The 20,444-nt window shown below is 43.0% G+C and overlaps 1 protein-coding gene across 1 annotated transcript; it reads right to left on the minus strand.

Moving 5' to 3' along the window:
• Nucleotides 1-995: 995 nt before the first annotated feature.
• Nucleotides 996-20,016, minus strand: Akr1e2 (aldo-keto reductase family 1 member E2). Its single transcript, XM_021659964.2, has 10 exons — nucleotides 19,898-20,016; nucleotides 18,525-18,692; nucleotides 15,906-16,022; nucleotides 15,130-15,207; nucleotides 12,991-13,113; nucleotides 7,745-7,842; nucleotides 6,564-6,636; nucleotides 5,964-6,047; nucleotides 3,776-3,858; nucleotides 996-3,370 (listed from the first exon to the last, which is right to left on the minus strand). Exons 1-10 carry the CDS (start codon nucleotides 19,940-19,942, stop codon nucleotides 3,328-3,330), a joined length of 912 nt encoding a protein of 303 aa, XP_021515639.1. The 5' UTR covers nucleotides 19,943-20,016; the 3' UTR covers nucleotides 996-3,327.
• Between the last annotated feature and the right edge of the window lie 428 nt (nucleotides 20,017-20,444).

Genomic DNA, 20,444 nt, shown 5'->3' on the forward strand with positions numbered 1-20,444 from the left:
CCCCCCATCAGTGGACTTGGAAAGGGGCACGGTGGAGATGAGGGAGGGAGGGAGGGAGGGAGGGACTGGGAGGGAATGAGGGATCGGGACAAGGCTGGGATACAGAGTTAATAAAATGTAACTGATAAAAATAAAATAAAAAAAAAAAGAAATAAAAAAAAAGAAACTGTGATGAGGATATATTATTAAATTTTAAAAAATCTCTCTTCAATAAAAGAAAAAAATTAAAAATCATTGTTCTCCATGTGCCACTTGGTGTCAGGCTGTGTACTTTTCATAAGGGGTAGGGAAATGCTTTAAAGTCCTCATTCAGGGATTCTATACTGAAAAAACCATGCAATCCAAATGCATGTATTTTTATCATTAAAGAACCATCACCATCTTCCATTTCTGGAGACTTCTTGTTTCATCTCTTTGGCTATGTTCTAGTGTCATTTCAGGTGCTGTGACATGGGATGGGAGCAATCCAGAAACTCATACAGCTCTTCATGTAACATCAGCCTAGAGTAGAGAAAAACAAGTACATCTACACTGAAAGCTGCCGACTAGCTTTCATCTAGTTTTCTCCTTTGTCATGTAACTCACACCTGCTACCTAGGGAATTTTGCCATCCATAATGAGATGGGTCTTCCTACATTGACTGAAAATCAAGACAGTCCCTACAAATGTGCTCACAGTCCTGATATAGGTGATCTCTCAAATGACACTCTTTGGTGATGTAGGTTATGACATGGCAAGTTGACATTTGAAACAAAGCAGCACAGGCTGTAAGCAGAGTCCTTTACATGGTCTGTTTAGTGCTGTTCTCATATTTTTGTAGTTCTTGTTGATTCAGTTTAAAACTGTCCAATAGCATGCTTGATGGCCAGTGTTCTAAACCCAAGAGGCTGCCATGTGCCTTACAGAGAAAATGGTTTGTGTTAGATAAACATGAGTTTGTACCTGTTGGCTATGAGTTCAGCGTCAATGAAACCAGTATGTATTCAAAGATAGTCTTTAAGCAAAAACACATAAACAATGTTTATGGAACTGTTACGATTGTTACAACACATTGTAATGGCAATCTAACCCTGTAATTTTATCAGAAACAACAATTTAGAACTCATTAATTTATGGTTACAAAGAGTGTAGAAAATAACTACTGAAAAATATAATTAGCATTTAGCTAATATACAAAATAATAACATATGTTCTATTTTCAGTTCTGCTGCTGTGGCTAAATTCCAGAACACAAGCAACTTAAGAGAAGGGTTTATTTAGGTTACAATTCCAAGTTACAATGTATCATTGAAGGTGAAGTCAAAGCAGGAGTTTAAGTAGTAAGTTACACCATATCCTGTTAAAAGCAGAAAGAAAATAAACACATGGATCTTTGTTTGCTTGTTTATTCTCAGTTAGCTTTGTTTTCTCAGATAGTAGTCAGGACCCTGTGTCTAAGGGGTGGCACCACCTCCAACGGGCTATGTCATCCTCTATCAATTGACAGGAAAGACAATCTGCCACAGGCATGTCCACAGGCTCCCCTGATCTATATAGAATTCATTAAGATTCCAGGTGATTCCAGGTTGTGTCAAGTTGACACAAGTTAAACTAACTAGAAAAGCCTATATCCCATGAATCTACAGCTACTAATCTGAAACTTTGGACAAAATACAGTTTTGCTAATGAGAGCAATTCCAGTCCAGTGTGCAGGATCACGAGCCTAGTCTCTAGTTTAGCTCTCCCTTTGAACTGCTGGGTATCCTGGTAGACATCAATCTTTTCTGTTAAAGTGAGGAAACTGTGCTTTTGCAAAAACAGTATCTTTCTGGAGGGTTCATAAGGATGGGTTGAGGCTCATATAGGAGTGGGATACTCAAGAATGAAGACTGACCCCAAAGAAAAATGACACCCATTTCTCTTCTCACAAGAAGAAGAGACTTACAATTTGCTATTGAAAATCAATTGAAAAACATTGTTTCTATAGCACCATCAAATTTTAGATTCTCTGTGTTTTGACAGATAACATCACATGCTTCCTTAGCAAATAGGGAGGTTGGATAGAACGTGGCTATGGTCTGAATTTAATATTTAGGTATGTTTGTTAAAATACAGTTAGTTTAAAAGCATGTTCTCAAGGGATTGTCAGTGTCTTTAGATGAGGGCCTCGGACTCCCATGTCTTCTTTCATATGGCCAAGGGTTGGTTAGAAAAGAACGGCAAGAGTTTATATTCTTATGATACAGACAGGAACAAGTTCTGGACTGTCACTAATGTAAAATTCCATCCTGATTACCCTTGCAGCTGCTGGATAGGGAGTAGTAATCTCTGCCCTCATCAAATTCATATAGCTCACAAGTCAAAGAATCACCCTAATGTGAATTTTGATCAAGAGAACCTTTCCAAATTGACAGCAGTTTCTGTATACGTCATCGAAATATGCAAAGTATTATGGTTAGATATGTCATGATTAGATTCTTGGATAATCTAAGGCAGGTGGTAGCAAGGGCCTTTGTCGATAGTCTGACGGCCAGGACATCCAACTCCAGTTTCACCCACACTGCTCTGATGTGATTCACATTAGGTTCTTGCATCAGAAGTAAAGGACTTTCTGCAGCCAATCCCTTTTTTGGGAACCAGACCAGGGTGATTTCTTCACTTCTTTTTGGAGGTGAGACTGTGAGAGACGTGACCACTCCATATGCTTGCACGCACAGGTTCACCTGCAAATGTACGTGAAGAGGCGCGCATGTTCAAACACCACACACACATACTGACTCTTAAAAGTTTTTAAATATGAAAAACATAAATAGCATGTTTTCTGATACAGAGCCTCAGATTAGCCATCTGTCTTCTCTTAAGTGCAGGTAGATTTTGCTTCAAAATCATCTAGAAAATTCTGGGAGGGCAGAGGTTAGTGGGGGTAGAAGATAATTGGATTTAGACTAGTCATTACTGAAGCCAACTCATGGATATTAATTATCCTAGCTTGTCAAATCTTACATGTTGTTAAGTCACTTCTGTCAAGCAGGTTTTCTTCAGACAAGAAGATAATTTTAATTCATGAGCCATCAGTATCTCAGAGAATAGAAGCCACAAGGACTAACCATAATAAATTACAGTGTTCTCTGTACTTGGCTATCCTGAATAACTTGGTAGTGGCCATAGCACTTCAGGTACTTTCTCTTCTAGTCCCTAGATCTTTGTTTTTCTGAGGACTGGTCTTCTGTTCTAGGCAGGATTGTCTTTGTTCTGACTCTTGTTGTCATTCTTGCGGAGGTGGATCAGTGCTGCCAACTTTGTTGACCTGTTTCTGCTGAGCAGAAATGATGGCCAGGGAAGCTGTCTTCAGTACTCTATGTGGAAAGGATAGTCCTTGTGATTTTCTGTTCTGAAAAACAGAATCAGGAATGAAAAAGAAAAAAACAGACAGACAACAGGAACAGGTATTTTTGGTGTGTGTGTGTGTGTGTGTTGAGACAAGGTTTCTTTGTGCAGCTCTGGCTCTTCTGGAACGCACTCTGTAGATCAGGCTGGCCTCAAACTAAGCCATCTATCTGCCTCTGCCTCCGTACTGGGATTAAAGGCATGCCCCACAAACCATCCCATGGAACTGGTATTTTTTTTAAAAGAAAACATTTTTAAGCAACAGAGTTGTATTTTTCTAATTCTCTAGTATATAAATTAGTTAGTATCTTTATTCACTGGTCAAAATATGGTTTAATTAAGCTGGAAACATAAAAATAAATACCAACTCAGGAACCAGCCATCAAGTAAGCAAAGAAGAGGGACTTACGTGGGGAATGTGACCAAGCGGAAATTCTTGTTCAGGTTGAGTAGTTCCTCCATGTCTTTCTCTGTTAATTCAAAATCAAATACCTGGAACCAAAATCAGACAATCATAAGGGAATTCACAGTCACCCCATGTATCTGGCATCTGTCTTCTCTGGACACCAAGATGTGAAAGAAACTCTTCATTAGACACCTAGAACTTCCTCTGAAAGGCAGCTGAACCTCCCAAACATGTTGATTTTTATCACTTGACTGGCACCGCCTTAGCCTCACTTACATTTAAGAGAATTTGAAAAGATCAGCAAAATATTGTTTTTATCTTATGGGAGGGAATGAGAAATACAGGGAAAGAGTCAGAAATGCAAAGTACTTTCTCCGCTGGGAAAAAAAAAAGGAAAAATCTTTGTTCCTCCTACCTGATCAACTAGAAAGCCAGCTGGTACTGACTCTAGCAGCATCAAAAACAGAAAAAAACTTTTTGAGGAATTTCATTTTCAAATAGTACTCTTACCTCTCCTCTCCATTTCCCCTCTGACACACTTGAGGATCTACCACACTGTGATCAACTTCTTAAATAACAGTATCTCACAGTGACTATGACCCCACCATGGCTGAGGGTCTAAGTCCAAGGAGGATGAACAGAAGAATGCCCAGTGGCTTTACCATGCCCTAAGTGGTAGAATCTGTGGGAATGCAACCCCTACCTGAGGAAAATACCTGTCCTCAGGTCTGGCCAAAACCACCCACACAGTATGTAGAGGAACTGAAGAGAGGCAACCTGAGTGCTGGAACGGTTTAAACTGATGGGGAGAAGTAAACAGTACTAGAATAGATACTAAAATCAAGGCTGGTATCACTGTGGGGCAGCCATACAGAATGGTACTTTGATTTGTCACAGAGAGTATAGACCTCGGGCCTGGATGAAAAGACTTTGGCCGGCTCAGAAGAGAAGCCCATAGCCTACTATCCTTGATACTTTTCCTCCAGTTAAGCTCATATACTCAACCTCCTGCTCCTCCAGATCTTACTGGCTGACACTCTCTTGAGCCTCTCATATACTGACACTGTTCTCTGTCCTTAGTAGCAGATCCCATTTCTGCTCTGATTCCTGGTTGAATTTTAAAAGATTATCTTCAAAAAGGCTGTTCTCAATCCGTATTTTGTACATGTTCTTACTAAGTCAGATGTCTGGGGCATTAGTTTTCACTGACTCTGAATTATCACTAGGCAGGAGTGGGGAATATAACTCCCAGAGCTGCTGCACTCAACATAGGAGTGGACATCCCTTCATGGCCCAGACTGGCTGCATATTCACCAACCCCGTATTCCTTCCGAAAGGGTTAGACTAACTTTGTAACCTATATGTCTTCTAAAGCCTATAGTTTTGAGTTTTAGGTTCAGGTTAAGCTAAAGCCTCTTAGTACCTTTCCATAGAGTGAAGGAATGTGAGGACAGATATAAAAAAAGGGCAAGCAAGCAATGACCTTCACTCAGCAAAAGAACGACCAGACCCTTGTCCTTGAGATAGCGTTTCTTAGCAACAAACCTAGACTTCTTCTGAGTAGCTTTTGACCTCCAGCCAAAAGTCTGTAGCCCCTAATCTTCAAGGATGAGGTAACCACCCCACCTTCAATTGCAGCTGCATCCACACTTGGCAGGACTGGCCAAGCTTGAGCACCTAAGACTAGCCAATTATCTTACTTTATAACTTCCTCATCCAATCCTAAATTGCCAAAACTGCAACTTCAAATTTCCCGCAATTTTTCTTTTAAAAACCTAAAGGCCTTTGTCTCCCGGTGCCACTCTTTGCTGACCAGCAGGGGTGACCCCGTTGTACAATGGTTAATAAACCTCTTGCTTTTGCAACGAATCTTGGTCTGGGGGAGTTTCTGGGAAGGGCACGATTGAACTCCTGAGCTGTGAGACCCCAGGTCTTATACTTCCTCCTGAGCACTGGACATATCTAGCTTCCCCTGAGGGTCAATGTGGCAGGCAACATCCAGTCCTAGGGTAGTTGGGGGCAGGGGACATGAAATAGTAAGAGCTTGCCCTGACTCACTAGGTGAAAGGCTGACCACCAATACAGTTTGCAGAGGAATACACCTCTGCCAGGCAAAGGCCAGAGAGATCCGGGGGTTGTTCATTAGAGAAGCTAACCAGCCCTTGTAAAGTCATGATCAGGATATGCCCACCTGGATATTCTCTCTAATCCGACTTGGGGTGACAGATTTGGGAATCACTATCAGGTTCCTTTGGATCTGAAATCGGATCAAAATCTGTAGGAAAGAAAGTTTCATGCAACAATAAAACAGATGGAATCAAAGATAAGGCATTACAATATTTCATTTTCATTATACAGTCTCTTCATCTCAAACCCCTTTAGGGATCAAACTGAACGGCTTTGTCAATATGTCTGTAATGACGGCCATCAGCCCAAGGAGATCACAGGATCCACCCACGACTTTACTAGACTCCTTCAGCAAGTGCCCAATTCTCCCAGGTGACCAGGGCCTTAGAGTAAGGCTGACTTTAATGACTGGTCTCTTACACTGGTTGTCCCTGCAGTTGGTGAAGCAGTGGAAGTGGCATTAGAGGGCATCCTGAGTGCTGGCAGTTGAGGGAGGCAGGAAATATGGCTTGACTGGATGTGAACATGGAAGCAACCAAATTATCACTCCAAATTGGGAAGTTCTGGTGAATCAACTCATCCTAGAAATTGGCACGGCTCAGGACTGTGGGGAAAAGGACATGGAAGAGTGTGACCCTAGCACATGGCAGTTCTTCCCACGTACCTGAGCACAAGACTTCCCGTGCTTCTTTGCTATCTTCTGAATGACAGGGTGATCCATCAAGTCAACCCCTTTACTAGAGAGGCACAGCAAAGCGTTCAGAGTTGGGACGTTAGTGAACACAGTGCTAGAAGAAATTACTTTTCTCTATAATTAAAATGTTATTGATTTTAAAATTTAACTTCTTCTATCTATCTATCTATCTATCTATCTATCTATCTATCTATCTATTTATTTTTGCAGGTAACTCACTTAGTAGCCCTGGCTGGCCTCAAACCCAGTCCCCTTGATTCTGCCTCCTGAGTGCTGGGATTACTGGCAGGTGTCAACAGGGCTGGGTAAGGTTTACTATTTTCTAATACTAACAACTTTTAGTACAAGATATTTTTTTTTAAGACTATGATAGCATCTATCAAAAATCTACCCAGGCAAGAGTACAAGTAAGCCATTTTATTTTGCTTTAGACAGGGTGTCATGTCTGGCTTTGAGATTGCTATACATCCTCAGAATGACTTTGAACTTCTGATCCCTCTGCCTGCTCTCCAAAGTGCCAGGGTTATAGGTGGGCACTACCACCCTTGTCTATACAGCACTAGGGATTGAATGCAGCAAACCATCTTATTGAACAGCTAACAGATTTCAAGCATTGAGCTAGTCACAGCACTCAATGTGTCCAGAATGAACCATACTGAGCAGGTGTTATCTTTCAATACATGCCTCACTCTCTCGATCAGAGATCCTTCTACCCCAAGGCTCAGCTGTAAAATATGCCCCAGACTTTCAGGAGCTCTCCAAGTTCAAATATGCACACCCTATTTCACATGGGAAACACACAGACAATAATATTGAAGTCATTCTGGCCTTTCCTGGCTTCCTAATAGTTCCCTGTCACCAAGCTTGAGGTTCATAGTAGACTAAGAAGAGACAGCTTCTGCATTTCAAGTAACACCAGTGACAAACAGTACAAAGATACCCAATGCAGTAGGTAGCAAAAGGGAATGGAGATGAGATGTGGTGACAAGAACAATGCACCAAATCAAAAAGGGCTAATGGAAACTTCCTGAAGGGCACAGCACTGGGCTGAACATGACATCAGATACAAGAGCAAGCAAACCCTAGGAGAGCATCTAGTGTCTGTTAGCATGCAGGTTAGTATAGTCCTTACCTTGTTAGACTGTCCTTACCTTGAGCCACCAAGAGGACGATAAGCAGTCACAGACACATTATTTTCATGGCAGAAAGCAATCAGATTCTTCTGATTAAGATATGGATGACATTCAATCTACAAGCAGAAACACAGTGCACCCAAATAATTCAGACAAGTAGCATACTAGTAGCATACCGAAGAGTAGAGATACTCAAGATCTTCACCATCCATAACTAGGTACAAGGCCCTTCTTAAGACCCGGTCAGGGCTGGGGAGATGACTCAGAGGTGAGGAGAACTGGAGAACTGACTGTTCTTCCAGAGGTCCTGAGTTCAATTCCAAGCACCACATGATGGCTAACAACCATCTATAATGAGATCTGGTGCCCTCTTCTAGTATGCATGTGTACATGCTGACAGAACACTGTATATATAGTAAAATAAATCTTAAAAAAAAAAAGAAAAGAAAAGACTCGGTCATCTCCATCTACAAATGTGTAAGTTTGTCTCTGCCATCTTCAAGATGCCAGATGTTATAAACAGCCTGGAGTCCTCAGACTCTCCTACATCATGCAGACATTCCAACATCATCTGCTCAGTGAGGTTTTCTTCCATCATGCAGGAAAAACCTGACTATGCCAAATCTACCCCCATTCTCTCTAGTTTCTGCTATAGCATTTATATTACTCAATACCCCACACATTTAGTTTGCTTATTGGCTCTCTTTTGTTACCAGGATTTGAGTTTCAAACACAAGCCTTGAGAGAAGTATTTCTGCCTTCTCCATTTTCTTATACGCAGTTCCAGATTATAAACAGACTTATTTAGGGTGAGTTGAAGAGAATTATGAACTGTGCTTTAGCTCTCGGGATCATGCCACATCCCACAAGATCAACTTCCAAAGAAGTCTCATTTACAGGTTTGTTTGATATCCTCTGCAGCATGTACTTGTTACATAAAGTTATCAAATTTCATCCATTCAACAAATATTTATTAAAAAAACTTTACATGTCCTCTGTCAGATATAACCAAAATCTGGAAACAACCCAGATGTCCCTCAACTGAAGAATGGATACAGAAATTTCTCATACATTTATACAATGGAATACTACTCAGCAATTAAAAACAAGGAAATCATGAAATTTGCAGGCAAATGGTGGGAACTAGAAAACACCATCCTGAGTAAGGTAACCCAGAAGCAGAAAGACACACATGGTATACACTCTCATATAAGCAGATATTAGACATGTAATATATGATAAACATACTAAAATCTATACACCTAAAGAAGCTAAGCAAGAAGAAGGACCCTGTGTAAGACGATCATTCACAAAGGCAAATGGGATAGACATCTGAAGAGGGAGAAAACAGGAAACAGGACAGGAGCCTACCACAGAAGGCCTCTGAAAGACTCTACCCAGCATGGTATTAAAGCAGATGCTGAGACTCATAGCCAAACTTTGGGCAGAGTGCAGGGAATCTTATGAAAGAAAGGGGATATAGAAAGACCTAGAAGGGATAGGAGCTCCACAAGGAGAAGAACAGAACCAGAAAATCTGGGGCCAGGTGTCTTTTCTGAGACTGATAGTCCAACCAAGGACCATTCATGGAGATAACCTAGAACCCCTGCACAGATGTAGCCCATGGCAGCTCAGTGTCCAAGAGGGTACCCTAGTAAGGGGAACAGGGACTGTTTCTGACATGAACTCAGTGGCTGGCTTTTGATCACCTCCCCCTGCGGGGGTGAGGGTGCAGCCTTACCAGGCCACAGAAGAAGACAATGCAGGCAGTCCTGATGAGACCTGATAGGCTAGGGTCAGAAGGAAAGGGAGGAAAATGGGAGGAGGAGAGGGAGGAAGGAAAGGATTGAGAGGGTACGAGGGAGGGGGCTACAGCTGGGATACAAAGTGAATAAATTGCAATAAACAAACAAACAAACAAACCACCAAACAAATAAATAATGCCCAGGTTGTTGTCACATGCCCAGGTTGTTCTCAGTTTGGGACTACTCCTACAAGCAAATTCAAACAAAAAAATCTCTATGGTCATTAAGCACGAATCTCGGTAACAAATAGCCTGCAAACATATAAAATGTGTGACCTTCTGGGTAGGATATGTGCTGTAGCAGAATGTGAAGGACTGGCGGGAGAAGATTCAGTTCTTCACCCTGCCAGCATTGGCGAAGACACTGTTGTTCACTACTCTCCTGCTGGCAGTTTGCATGGGCTGGGAGAATGAAAGGGAAGGGTGCTTTTCTTTCATTGGGATGAAGGGTCTGAGAGAACCCTGCTCTTCTGAACACACTTGGTCATCTGCCTCGAAAAACATGCCAAGAATCGAGATCCATGTTGTGCCCTATTCACCCATGTGGTCACCTACCCATATGAACCATAATGAAAGACACCCACACCCCTGACTGGCAACAGGCAAAGGAACAACTTGGTGGTGGTGGTGCTCTCGTATCTTTGGTGCGGGGCAGACCAGATGGCAGTCACTTGTTCAATCCTAGTTTGATGCCTGGCTTGGTGGACAAAGCTGTCTTTATCTCTAGGACTCATAAAAATGAAATCAAATCAGATTAGATATAGGTGACACAGCACAAGAGGAGGAAGACAAACAGACCTGTGGACTGCCATGCCACTCACAGACCTGCCCTCCAGCACACGGCACAGGCAGGGCATAGGCACCCGCTTGCTGTCATGCCACACAGCAGGGATGGAGGATGTCCACCTAGGGGCCTGTCAGCAGTATGGGCAGCCTGCAGTGGGAGCCATCACATTGTGTGAGTACATGGTCAGATGGAAGAGAAAGAGAGGTGGAGCAGCTTCAGCATTATTAAGAAAGATGAAACTGTAGACTCAAAGGTGGAGAGAAGCCTGTTATAAGAGGCCAGTCCTGCCAACTGGGGCCATAGTGAGGTCCCAGCCCAAGGTGACACTGAGGGCCATGTCTGAGTCTATGATATGCAGTAGCAGGAATCTGAATCAATGTCTGTGGCTCATATTACCACTACAGAACTTGAGGGCATCTTTGTTTGGGGAAGCTGCCTGGGACACGTGGATGTCCAGGTGCTGTACATAAGCCCCACTGTCACTGGTTGCTGCTCTCTGGAGAGCTAGCCCCATGGCTCACCTGAAGAGCAGGCCCTGCAGGCCTCACCCAGGCACCATAGTGGAGCTGGCCCTGGTGGTGGGAGGGTGGGTGAGCCTGCCCCTACGGTGTGAGTGTGGAAGAACTGATCCTGCCACTCGCCTGCTATGAGGTGCACAAGCACAGAGGGGATACCTCTACTCCCTCACTCCCTGCCAACAGTCAGGAGACTGCCCTGGGGTGATGAGAGTAGGTGAGTTGGCCCTGACCCTCACCAGCTACAGCACTCTGGAGAACAGGCCCTGCACCTTGCCTGGACAGTACAGCAGAGCTGACCCTGGTTGAGGGGGCACAGATGCCTGAGCACTGGGGGCTAGAGTGCAGGAATGCTGGCCTTGTGACTCATCTGCCATGAGGTAGCCTTGGTGGGAGAGTGGGAGGAAAGATGCACTCTGCCCCCTTGTCCCTCGCCACCTGAGGCAGTTGGGAGAGCTGACCCCAGGGCCACGGGAGTGGGTGAGCTGGCCCTGCCCTTCTATGGCTGCAGCAATTGGAAGAGCCGGCCCTACAAGTGCCCTGGGCAGCATAGTAGTGCTGGCCCTGGTCAAGGGAGATTGGTTGAGCCATCTTTGAGGACAAAGCCATTTGTCTGCTATTATCTTGCATAAGTGTCCAGGTGATGGCCTCCCTACCCTCTGTCCCTCACCATTTGAGTGCAAAAGTATGGGAAGCTCGTCCTGCCACTTGTCTGCCTGCCATGAGTGGCCTGGGGATGGGGTAGGGTGGAGGCCCTCAGCCCTTAACACCGGAGGCAGTCAGGAGAGGTGACTTTATGGTCATGAGAGTGGATGAGCTGGCCCTGCCCCTGGCTGATACTGACCTCACCAGGGAAGCACAATGAAGCTGGCCCTTGATAGCAGAGGCACAGGTGAGTTAGCCCTGAAGGTCTGAGAGTAGGAGAGTTGGATGAGACCCTCACAGCATCACTTGTGAGAGTGGACCCTGCACCTTGATTGGGCAGCACAGTGGAACCAGCTTTGTAAGTGTGGGGTGTGGGTGAGGGGTGAGCTGGCTTTGAGGGCATGAGAACAAGAGAGCTGACCCTACCTCTTGCCAATGATGGCATTGGATGGCCTAGCTGGAACAGTGCTGGAGAGCTGGCCCTGGTGGTGTGGATAAGGGAAAGCCATTGAGCTGACCTGCTCAGATACCCTCAGGCCCAGATACAGGGATCTGATTGGCCCACCCCAAAATCTGTATCATCTGTGAACTATTGCGATGTATGAAAGGGGCAGTCATGCTGTTCCAACTGCTGGATTTCCATGACACAGAGCAATAGGATAACTGGGAGGAGTCCCAAAGAGGATCCAATATTGATGGTGTCACAAAAGCCAGAGATTTCGAACCAGACCAATGGATTCACTGCAATGAACATCTGAAAGTGAAGATGTGTGGACAGAGGGATATACTGAGGGACACACTGTGACAGACTAAACCTTCGAGGATGAGTGTGTTCTATGCTCTGTTTTTGTTTATGTGTGGTGTGTATTATTTTGGGGAGATGCTACAAGGGCTAAAGGCAGACATGAGAGGATGGGAGAGGAGAGAACTGGGATGCATGCTGTAAAACTCACAAAGACTTAATAGAAAGTTAAGAAAAAAGGAGTAGTTCTGATAGGACCATCTTCTACACACTCTCAGTTCCATGATACAGCTTGTAATCAAACTGTTAAGGACTGGCTCAGAAGATGTGGAGCTGATGGAGACGAGTTATCTGAATGAGCTCGCTCTGACTTAACAGCTATTTACAGAGCCATGGAGGAGAAAGTGCTAAGTCTGTTGTGCAGATAATTTTCTAAGTCTTAATCCAAACTTGGCAAGCTGTACTCTGAGACAGAGCTAATTATCTGATTTCCAAATCAGTCAGAGGTTTCAAAATTGAAGCTTTTCAAGGTCTTGGAGAGAGGTGTCTCAGACTTAGTCTTGGTCTAGAGACCCTTTTTCTGATGTATTTCCCGGAGGTGGGGGTGGGGCGGAGAAAAACAAATAAGAAAGACACTTGCCCACTGGGCCAGTCATCTGCCTGTTACCTCTCTATAATTCTGACAGCCAGAATAGGCAAACATATGTTACATGTCTCACCCACTTCCCTGTGGAGGAAAAACAACAGTGAGAAAGACTTCTGTCCATCTACCTGGTTAGTTATTGGCTTGACTCTCAAACCAGGCTTATTCAAAAGTCTCTCAAGCTGTTCATGGTTAAAGTTTGACACTCCAATATGCTTTACCAGACCCTCAATCACCAGGTCTTCCATGGCCTGAAAGAAAAGAAAATGTGCTGAGTATACAGGTGGTCTAGTTCCCCTCTGAGCCATGCCCCTTAGTGGCTTTGCATTGAGTCCCAACACTCTGAACACATTTTACTTAAAGTTACAAAACCATGTGGACATTATCTACATCACGACGGCCTTAACGTTATGTGGAACAATAGACACAGTGCACTTAGCCATGGCTGGACCTCAGCATGCATTCAGCGCATTTTGTCTGTTCTTACTGCTCTGTTCGGATATGGTCTGTAGTGGCTCTCTCCATGGCTGACTCTATTTGCTCACTTTTCTTTCCACTTAGATCTTCATCTTGAGCTTGGCGATGGGTCGACACTCTCGTTTCCCACTCTCACCATTATGCCACCAAGAAATGTGTAAATCATTTGAGGGAAAAGCAATCTGAACTGGGCTGACCTCTTACAGGGGAGCCCTATACCTCAGCTTCAGAAAATCCCTGAGCTTCATGGCAGTGGAGAGTCAGGCAGTGATGGTGAAGACAGTAAGAATTAAGATTCTGTAATAATCACCATGGATAGCCTCAAATTTTACTTATTTATTTATGTTTTTTGGAAACAAGGTTTCTCTGTGTAGTCCTGGCTGTCCTGGCACTCACTCTGTAATTCAGGCTGACCTTGAACTCATAAAGATCCACCTCCCTCTGCCTCCTGAGTACTGAGATTAAAGGAGTGTACTAACAATATCTGGCTAGCCTTAAGTTTAAACCCCAAATCTTCGATGAGCACAAGCCAAAGTAGAAAGGTTTAGAATCCTGAGAAGCTCTTTGCTCAGTTTCTTTCTGATTAGTTTCCATGTTTTGAGCTTTCCAGGCTATCAGTACCCAACCCAGAGATTTCCCATCTGTTCTGCCCCTCTTGTCTCTCTAAGGAACTGAAACATTGCGAGAGTTTCACCCACCAATCTCACAGGGACGGTTCCATATCGTAGCTTCTGAATTGAAACTTCTCTAAGTTTTGCTGCTCTGTACTTGAACTTGCTCAAGTGTGCCAATGTTCTGTTCCTGGAGCTGGGTAGCTAGGGACCAGAGCTCACAACCAGAGTGGCCTGCTGTTTTCTGTTCCTACTTTGTCATTGTCATTGACTTCAAGCCCATCGCCTTCCTGCTTTTTCTTGCTCACTTTACTTCAAAGGCTCAGAAGTTTTCATCTGGACCCTGACTTCACACTTAGTCATCTTCCCCTTAACCTTTTTCCTTTTCCTTTCTTCCCAACGTGAGTTTCAAAATACTGTCAACATTACGTTTTGTAACAATTAAAAGAGAACCTCAGAAACTATATGAGGGCTACAATGTTAGTGATCACCATAGGCTGATGGGAACATGGGTTTTTAAATTTCCTTTCTTATACTCTGTATTTCCTAAAAAAAAAAAAAAGTATTTTTAATTTAAAAGAAAAAACACTTGAGTTAAAAGAGAGATCTGTTAAGGTTAAAGTAATGAAAAATTCATTTGGTATTCCTTGAATTTTTCAGGTATTCATCCATAATTCAGACTGTGTGTTAGGTACTTGTTTTGACAAGATTCTCAAAAAGGCAACTTAAGGAAGGGCTTATTTTTGGCTTTCAGTTTTAAAGGTTTTAAAGCGACATTCAGTCATGGTGGGGGAGTCTGGGTAACAGGAGTATGAGTGCCGTGGTTACATTGCGTCCACTGTGAGGAAACAGATGGAGGAACAGAGGCCTAAGCACTCCTGTTCTTATTCCATCTAGGACTCGAGTCCATGGAATGATGCTGCCTACATTTAGGGTGACTCCTTTGTATCTTAATCCGATCTAGGAATGTCTTCAAAGACATGCCCAGAGGTTTGAGCTTTATCCAGATGATTCTAGATCATGTCATGCTGACAATCAATATATAACCATCATGTACCATCATGTATGGCAAACCACATATTTGAAGTGCTTCCAGTGTAACACAGAAACACAAGATCTTATGCAGGTTTCATTTGGCTATCTGTGTGCAGGGTGAAGTGTCCAGGTGGGTCCACTTACCTCCCAAGTGTCCAGAAAGCTGGTGTTACTGGGTATGACCTTGCCATTACAATCAAGAGGTAAGTCTTTTCCTCCGGGCTGTGTGAACCAGAAGAAAAGGAAGCTTATTGGGGCTGTGGCATTCTCCAGCATGAGACTACATAGGGAGAGAATGTAGATCTATAGTCTGCACCTGTGAATTTGCAGCTTAGCCTTGACCCTATCACTAAATCCTATTGTCCTGCCACTTCCCTTCTCCAGACCTCAGCTGCAATCTTAAGACCAAGTGTGAAGAGATTAAGCCAGCAAAATCTCACCAAGAATCTTGAGAAAAAGCTTGAAACTCTGCTTGATTCAGATTTTTAAAAACAAGAAATGGGGCTTCCTTCAAGTCTTTGTCCCAACAATATTATTAGGCTCTTCCATGTTCTTTCTAGGACTTCCTATCAAGATGAGTGATAACCAAATGAGGATACAAAGACTTGGGATGGAGGTTAGAGAAACAGAACTTTACCCTGAGAGGTAAAGACCCAGTCACTCTTCTGAGCAGTGAAGAGGGTTGATGCCTCTCTCATGACCAATTAATTATACCTTCCTAGTAGGCCACAAGTCAAGTATCAGAAAATATGCAATTAATAATTTCTAATCATTCCAAATGTTGGAAATTCCAGCCCCCATTTGTATTGCAGATAAATTTTCTATGATAAAACACAGAAAACAGTTTTGCTTCCAAGCCTTCTCCCATGTTGACATTTCTCTAGGTCCTTGTAGGAATCAAGCCACAAACTGAGTGGTACCTTGAAGCCCATGGGCCAGTGTATGAGGTAGAGGTCCAGGTAATCCAAGTTTAAGGCCTTCAGGGTATTGGTGCATGCTGTTTTCACCAAAGACTTCTTGTGGTATGTGCACCACAGCTACAGAAGGAAAAGGAGACTATTGTTATAAGGTCACAACCTAACAGGTCATACACCGTTGGTCCTCCCCACGCACCTGCACCTGACAACAACAGGACACACCAGGCTCTGAGAGAAGACAGTAGCATTATCCTTAGAAAAGGATTATTGGGTTTTCCACTGCAGGGAGCCTTCCCTACTCAGGTAATCACAGGTAGGCACTGAGAGGGAGCCCTATGTGGAAAAGATCATTTTTTTTTCCAGCTCACACAGTGTTCAAGGTTCTTTTTTCTATACATCTTATATAACCATTCAGGTTAAACTAGGTGAGTTAAAACTGCCTTGTGTTTATTATCTTATATTTATACAGATACATTTTGTTCTGTAACAATAAATAGAAAAATACATAATTGTTTTTACATCATTATTCCCCCTGCTGTATTTTTACTAATGGTCATAGAAGCTAACCTGAAGGCTCCATCCAAGTGTAAATGAAAATTAATCAGGTGGGTAGATCAAGACAAGAAAACAAACACCAGCTACAGTACATTAATAAAAATGAGAAAAGGAGCTGGAAGGATGCTCAGTAGGGATGAGCACATGCCAGAAGCCGACCAGAGCTCTAATCCTCAGCACCCACATTAAAAAGATGGGTATAGCTTATATTTCTGTGACCCAGAACTGGGGGTGGGGAAGCATAGAGACAGAATGATCTGTGGGGCTTGTCAGCTGCTCGGCTAGCTGAAGTATCAATGAGAGATCAATAAACCAGGCTGCCCCCTTCTTGGACTTGAAAGCCATTTTATAGTAATGACAAACTAGGTTCTTTCCTGTTTTCGATTAAGTCAGTGTCTCAAGGATTAGCCTATGTCTCACCTGTAACATATATCACACTCATAACACACACACACCCAGAGAAAGACAGAGAGGGAGAAAGGTGGAGAAACCAAAATTAGATATAAACACATCACATTATTAATAATAATTCTCTTTGTGAATAAATAATTCCCTCAATATTAATTATATTCAAGTGATTCCACCATCTCTGCAATGATCAGCACACTTTCACTGCTGACTATCACCCACTTGGAAGCAATATGCCCTTTGAAAGCAGAGACTTGGAAATCCCTAGATCTTCATCCCTTTGCCTGAAGATACAGAAGAAAATCTCTCTTCTTAGCAAGCATACCACAAGCCTCTTGATTCCTCTCTGCTCTATCTTACACAGCAATGATGAGCAACAAAAATCAGTCACTTTAAGTAAAGCAGAATGTAAATACAAAATAGAAACACCATTAAAATGTGGAATTATGGGTGCTAGGTCTTACACTTTTCATGAGTTCATCAAATTCAATCTCTCATTTAAAAAATGCTGATATTGGGACCCTGACCCTGAGCTATATAATAACCTGGGCCAAGCTCCTGGAACTTAAACATATGGCTATTGTCTGCTATTAACTCCTTAGATCGAGGTTAAACAAAAGCAGCTTCTTCTTCTTCTTCTTCTTCTTCTTCTTCTTCTTCTTCTTCTTCTTCTTCTTCTTCCTCCACCTCTTCCTCCTCCTCCTCCTCCTCCTCCTCCTTCTTCGAGACACAATCTCTTTACATACCTCTAGTTATCCTGAAAATAGCTTTGTCCTGGTCATGAACTCACAGAGTTCTGGGAGTGCTGAGATTAAAGGTATGTGCCACTCCACCCAGAAAAAAAAAAAAAAAAAAACAAACAAACACAGCTTTAAGTCTTATTTCAACTTTGTGTTTTCTACAGGGCTTATTTCCTTACTCTTTCTTATCCACTTCCTCTTCATCCCCTTCTCACTATGCCACCAGTCATTCATTACCTCTCGCCTGCACTGTTACTAATACTATTTAAAGTACATGCTCCTGTCAGATACCAATATGTCCTATATACAGGTCTCACTCACATGTAAAAGCAACTGCCTGACTTAGAAAGTTTTTGTTTTCAACGTGCTAAGTTTCAAAGAAAAGTATAGGCTTTTCACATGCAGGGCTTTTGTGACTTGAACCCTGTCCATTTCTCCAGTCTTTCTCTGTGTTTGTGCACATCTTATGCCTGATTTGCTTCCTGTTTGTAAAGTTATCATGACGGTGGCATCAGTTTCTTAGAGTGAAGTTTGGAATGTGCACTTTAGCCATCACTAGCAGGTGATTCCAAGTTTAGGCATGCCTGTGAAGACAGAGTTCACAGGGCTAGAATTTTATTCTGTTCATCACATACCAAGATTTGTGTTCCTGAATATATTGTTGATTGGTGGTGTCTCTGCCTATCCATCTGAACAGCCAAATTAAAAACAGACAAGTCCCCCCAAACAAAGACATAAGCAAACCAACACATGCTGAATTTCACATGTTCATGAAGCTGGAGAAGAATCAACTGTAAACCAAAGTCTCCAGTTCCCATAAGAAATTGAAAAATCTCCTAGGCTAGATTATTCCAGCTTTTCCAGTACCCATCACTGCAGAGGCCGAGACCCTGCTGTCCCGGGAGCCGAGTAGCCTTACCTTACTGACAATGAACAGCTCAGCTCTTGTCACCACACCCTCCTGGATCATGGAGTGGATTCCTATTCCAACCTCATTCTCATTGTGGTATAAATAAGCACAATCAAAGTGCCGGTACCCCAGACAGATAGCCACCTTCACCGCATCAGCCACTTCTCCTGGAGAGGCCTGAAATGGAATCAAACACAAGCATTTCTTCCATCATCAGGGTAACCCAGCTCTGATTCTCCCTCGTCACCTGGGAAAATAGAACCAAGTACAAAAGCAGCATTAATGGCAGCTACACCTAAAGCTAGAGAGGGCCAGAATCAAAATGTGGTTAATTTTCTGTTTGGCTCCTTTTCTCGTCTGGGGAAAGACCACAGGCATTTTCAGCTCTTGCAGAGGACTGAGCTGTATGTCTCGCTTCCTGCATAATTGTGGAATGGTAACCATAGCCGGGGCATGAAGCAGCCTGAATGCTACCACTAAGGGATGCTTGAATCAATTGTAAAGGTAACACAGGTATCTATGCTCACAAAGAGGACACATCAGACACCTGTGTACTGAATATGCAGGAAAGTTTAATAATACACAGTATACATTTCCAATAAACCTGAAAACTGTAGCCTAAGCTAGCATTGAATTTGAGCTCCTCCTTGCTTTGCTGTAAAGTAAACTTGGTTATCATACCAAAGCAACATATATCTAGCATAGCTACCTTAGTTAGGACTACCAGTCAATGTCATGTTTTGCTAGTTTTCTCCTTGCACAGTTTTTGAAATTCATATATACAAACACACACACACACACACATATACCCATCTCCCTACCCATTCAGCTTCACGTTCATTCTCTATTTAAAAAACACTTTACCAACATACAACATGTACTGAGCAAACAGTGTAACTACTAGCAAATATCTCTACTGTCATTAAGTGAAAGCCAGAAGTAGACATAAACTTACATTAACACGATTATTTAACTATTTTTATTTTCTTTCGGTTTATTTTAGCATGCAAAGCAGCATACTTCCTTGTGGCCGTTTCATACATACTTAGTTTTGATGTGCAAAGAGGGTAAGTACTACATGGCACAAATGTTTTTTGTTTGTTTATTTGTTTGTTTTTTGAGTCAGGGGCTCCGTAACTAGCTCGTACAAGGCTGGGTTCAGGATCGCTTTGCTTTACATAAAAGCCAAACTGCTTTTCTACCTGGCAGGGAGCAGGTGTTCAGAAATAGTAAAAGCGGCTTCCCATGAAGGAGCCTGATCTCTCTCCTCTTATCCCTCTTCAGGGAGGACCTTGATCAGAGCCCGGGTCTGGAAAGAGTCGCCCTAGGCAAAAGAAGTCCTGCGTCCCGGACCAGCCCTGCAGACCGGAAAGCCTCCTTACCTTCCAGGTGCCCAGACCCAGTTTAGGGATAGGCATCTCACTCATGGCCCACAGGCTCAGCCGCCAACTTGCACCGGAGGTACGACGCTGTGGCCAAGGGCGCCCGGCTTGGAAGAAAGTCTTGTCAAGATAATGCTGTGATTGGCTGGAATTTGGGCGTTCTAATTGGCTGACGGAGAGACGAAGGTTTATCTGATTGGTTGGTAGGCTGGTCCATCTTTCAGAGAACCGAAGCGACTGAGTTTGGTTGTGAATTTCTCTCAGAAATCCTCTGGGATCCTAGGAGTCCTGTCTCCTAGCAACCTGGCTAAATCAAAGTCCATTGGGCAGTGCTTTGAGGAAACAGGATAGGTTACAGGTTTATTTCCTGGAAGTCAGATGTAGACTGATGTTCGTTCCTAGTATACTGGAAAATAATTGGTTTGAGTATATAAACTATTTGTCTTGCAAACTTCCAATGATTACTTCGAGGAGAGTTTATTATTTTGACTCTTTTAAAAATATTAATAGATTAAAATATTACCTCTGAACAGGGAAATTTTTATTT

This window comes from Meriones unguiculatus, chromosome 19, assembly GCF_030254825.1.
Source record: "Meriones unguiculatus strain TT.TT164.6M chromosome 19, Bangor_MerUng_6.1, whole genome shotgun sequence".
Classification (NCBI taxonomy): domain Eukaryota; kingdom Metazoa; phylum Chordata; class Mammalia; order Rodentia; family Muridae; genus Meriones; species Meriones unguiculatus.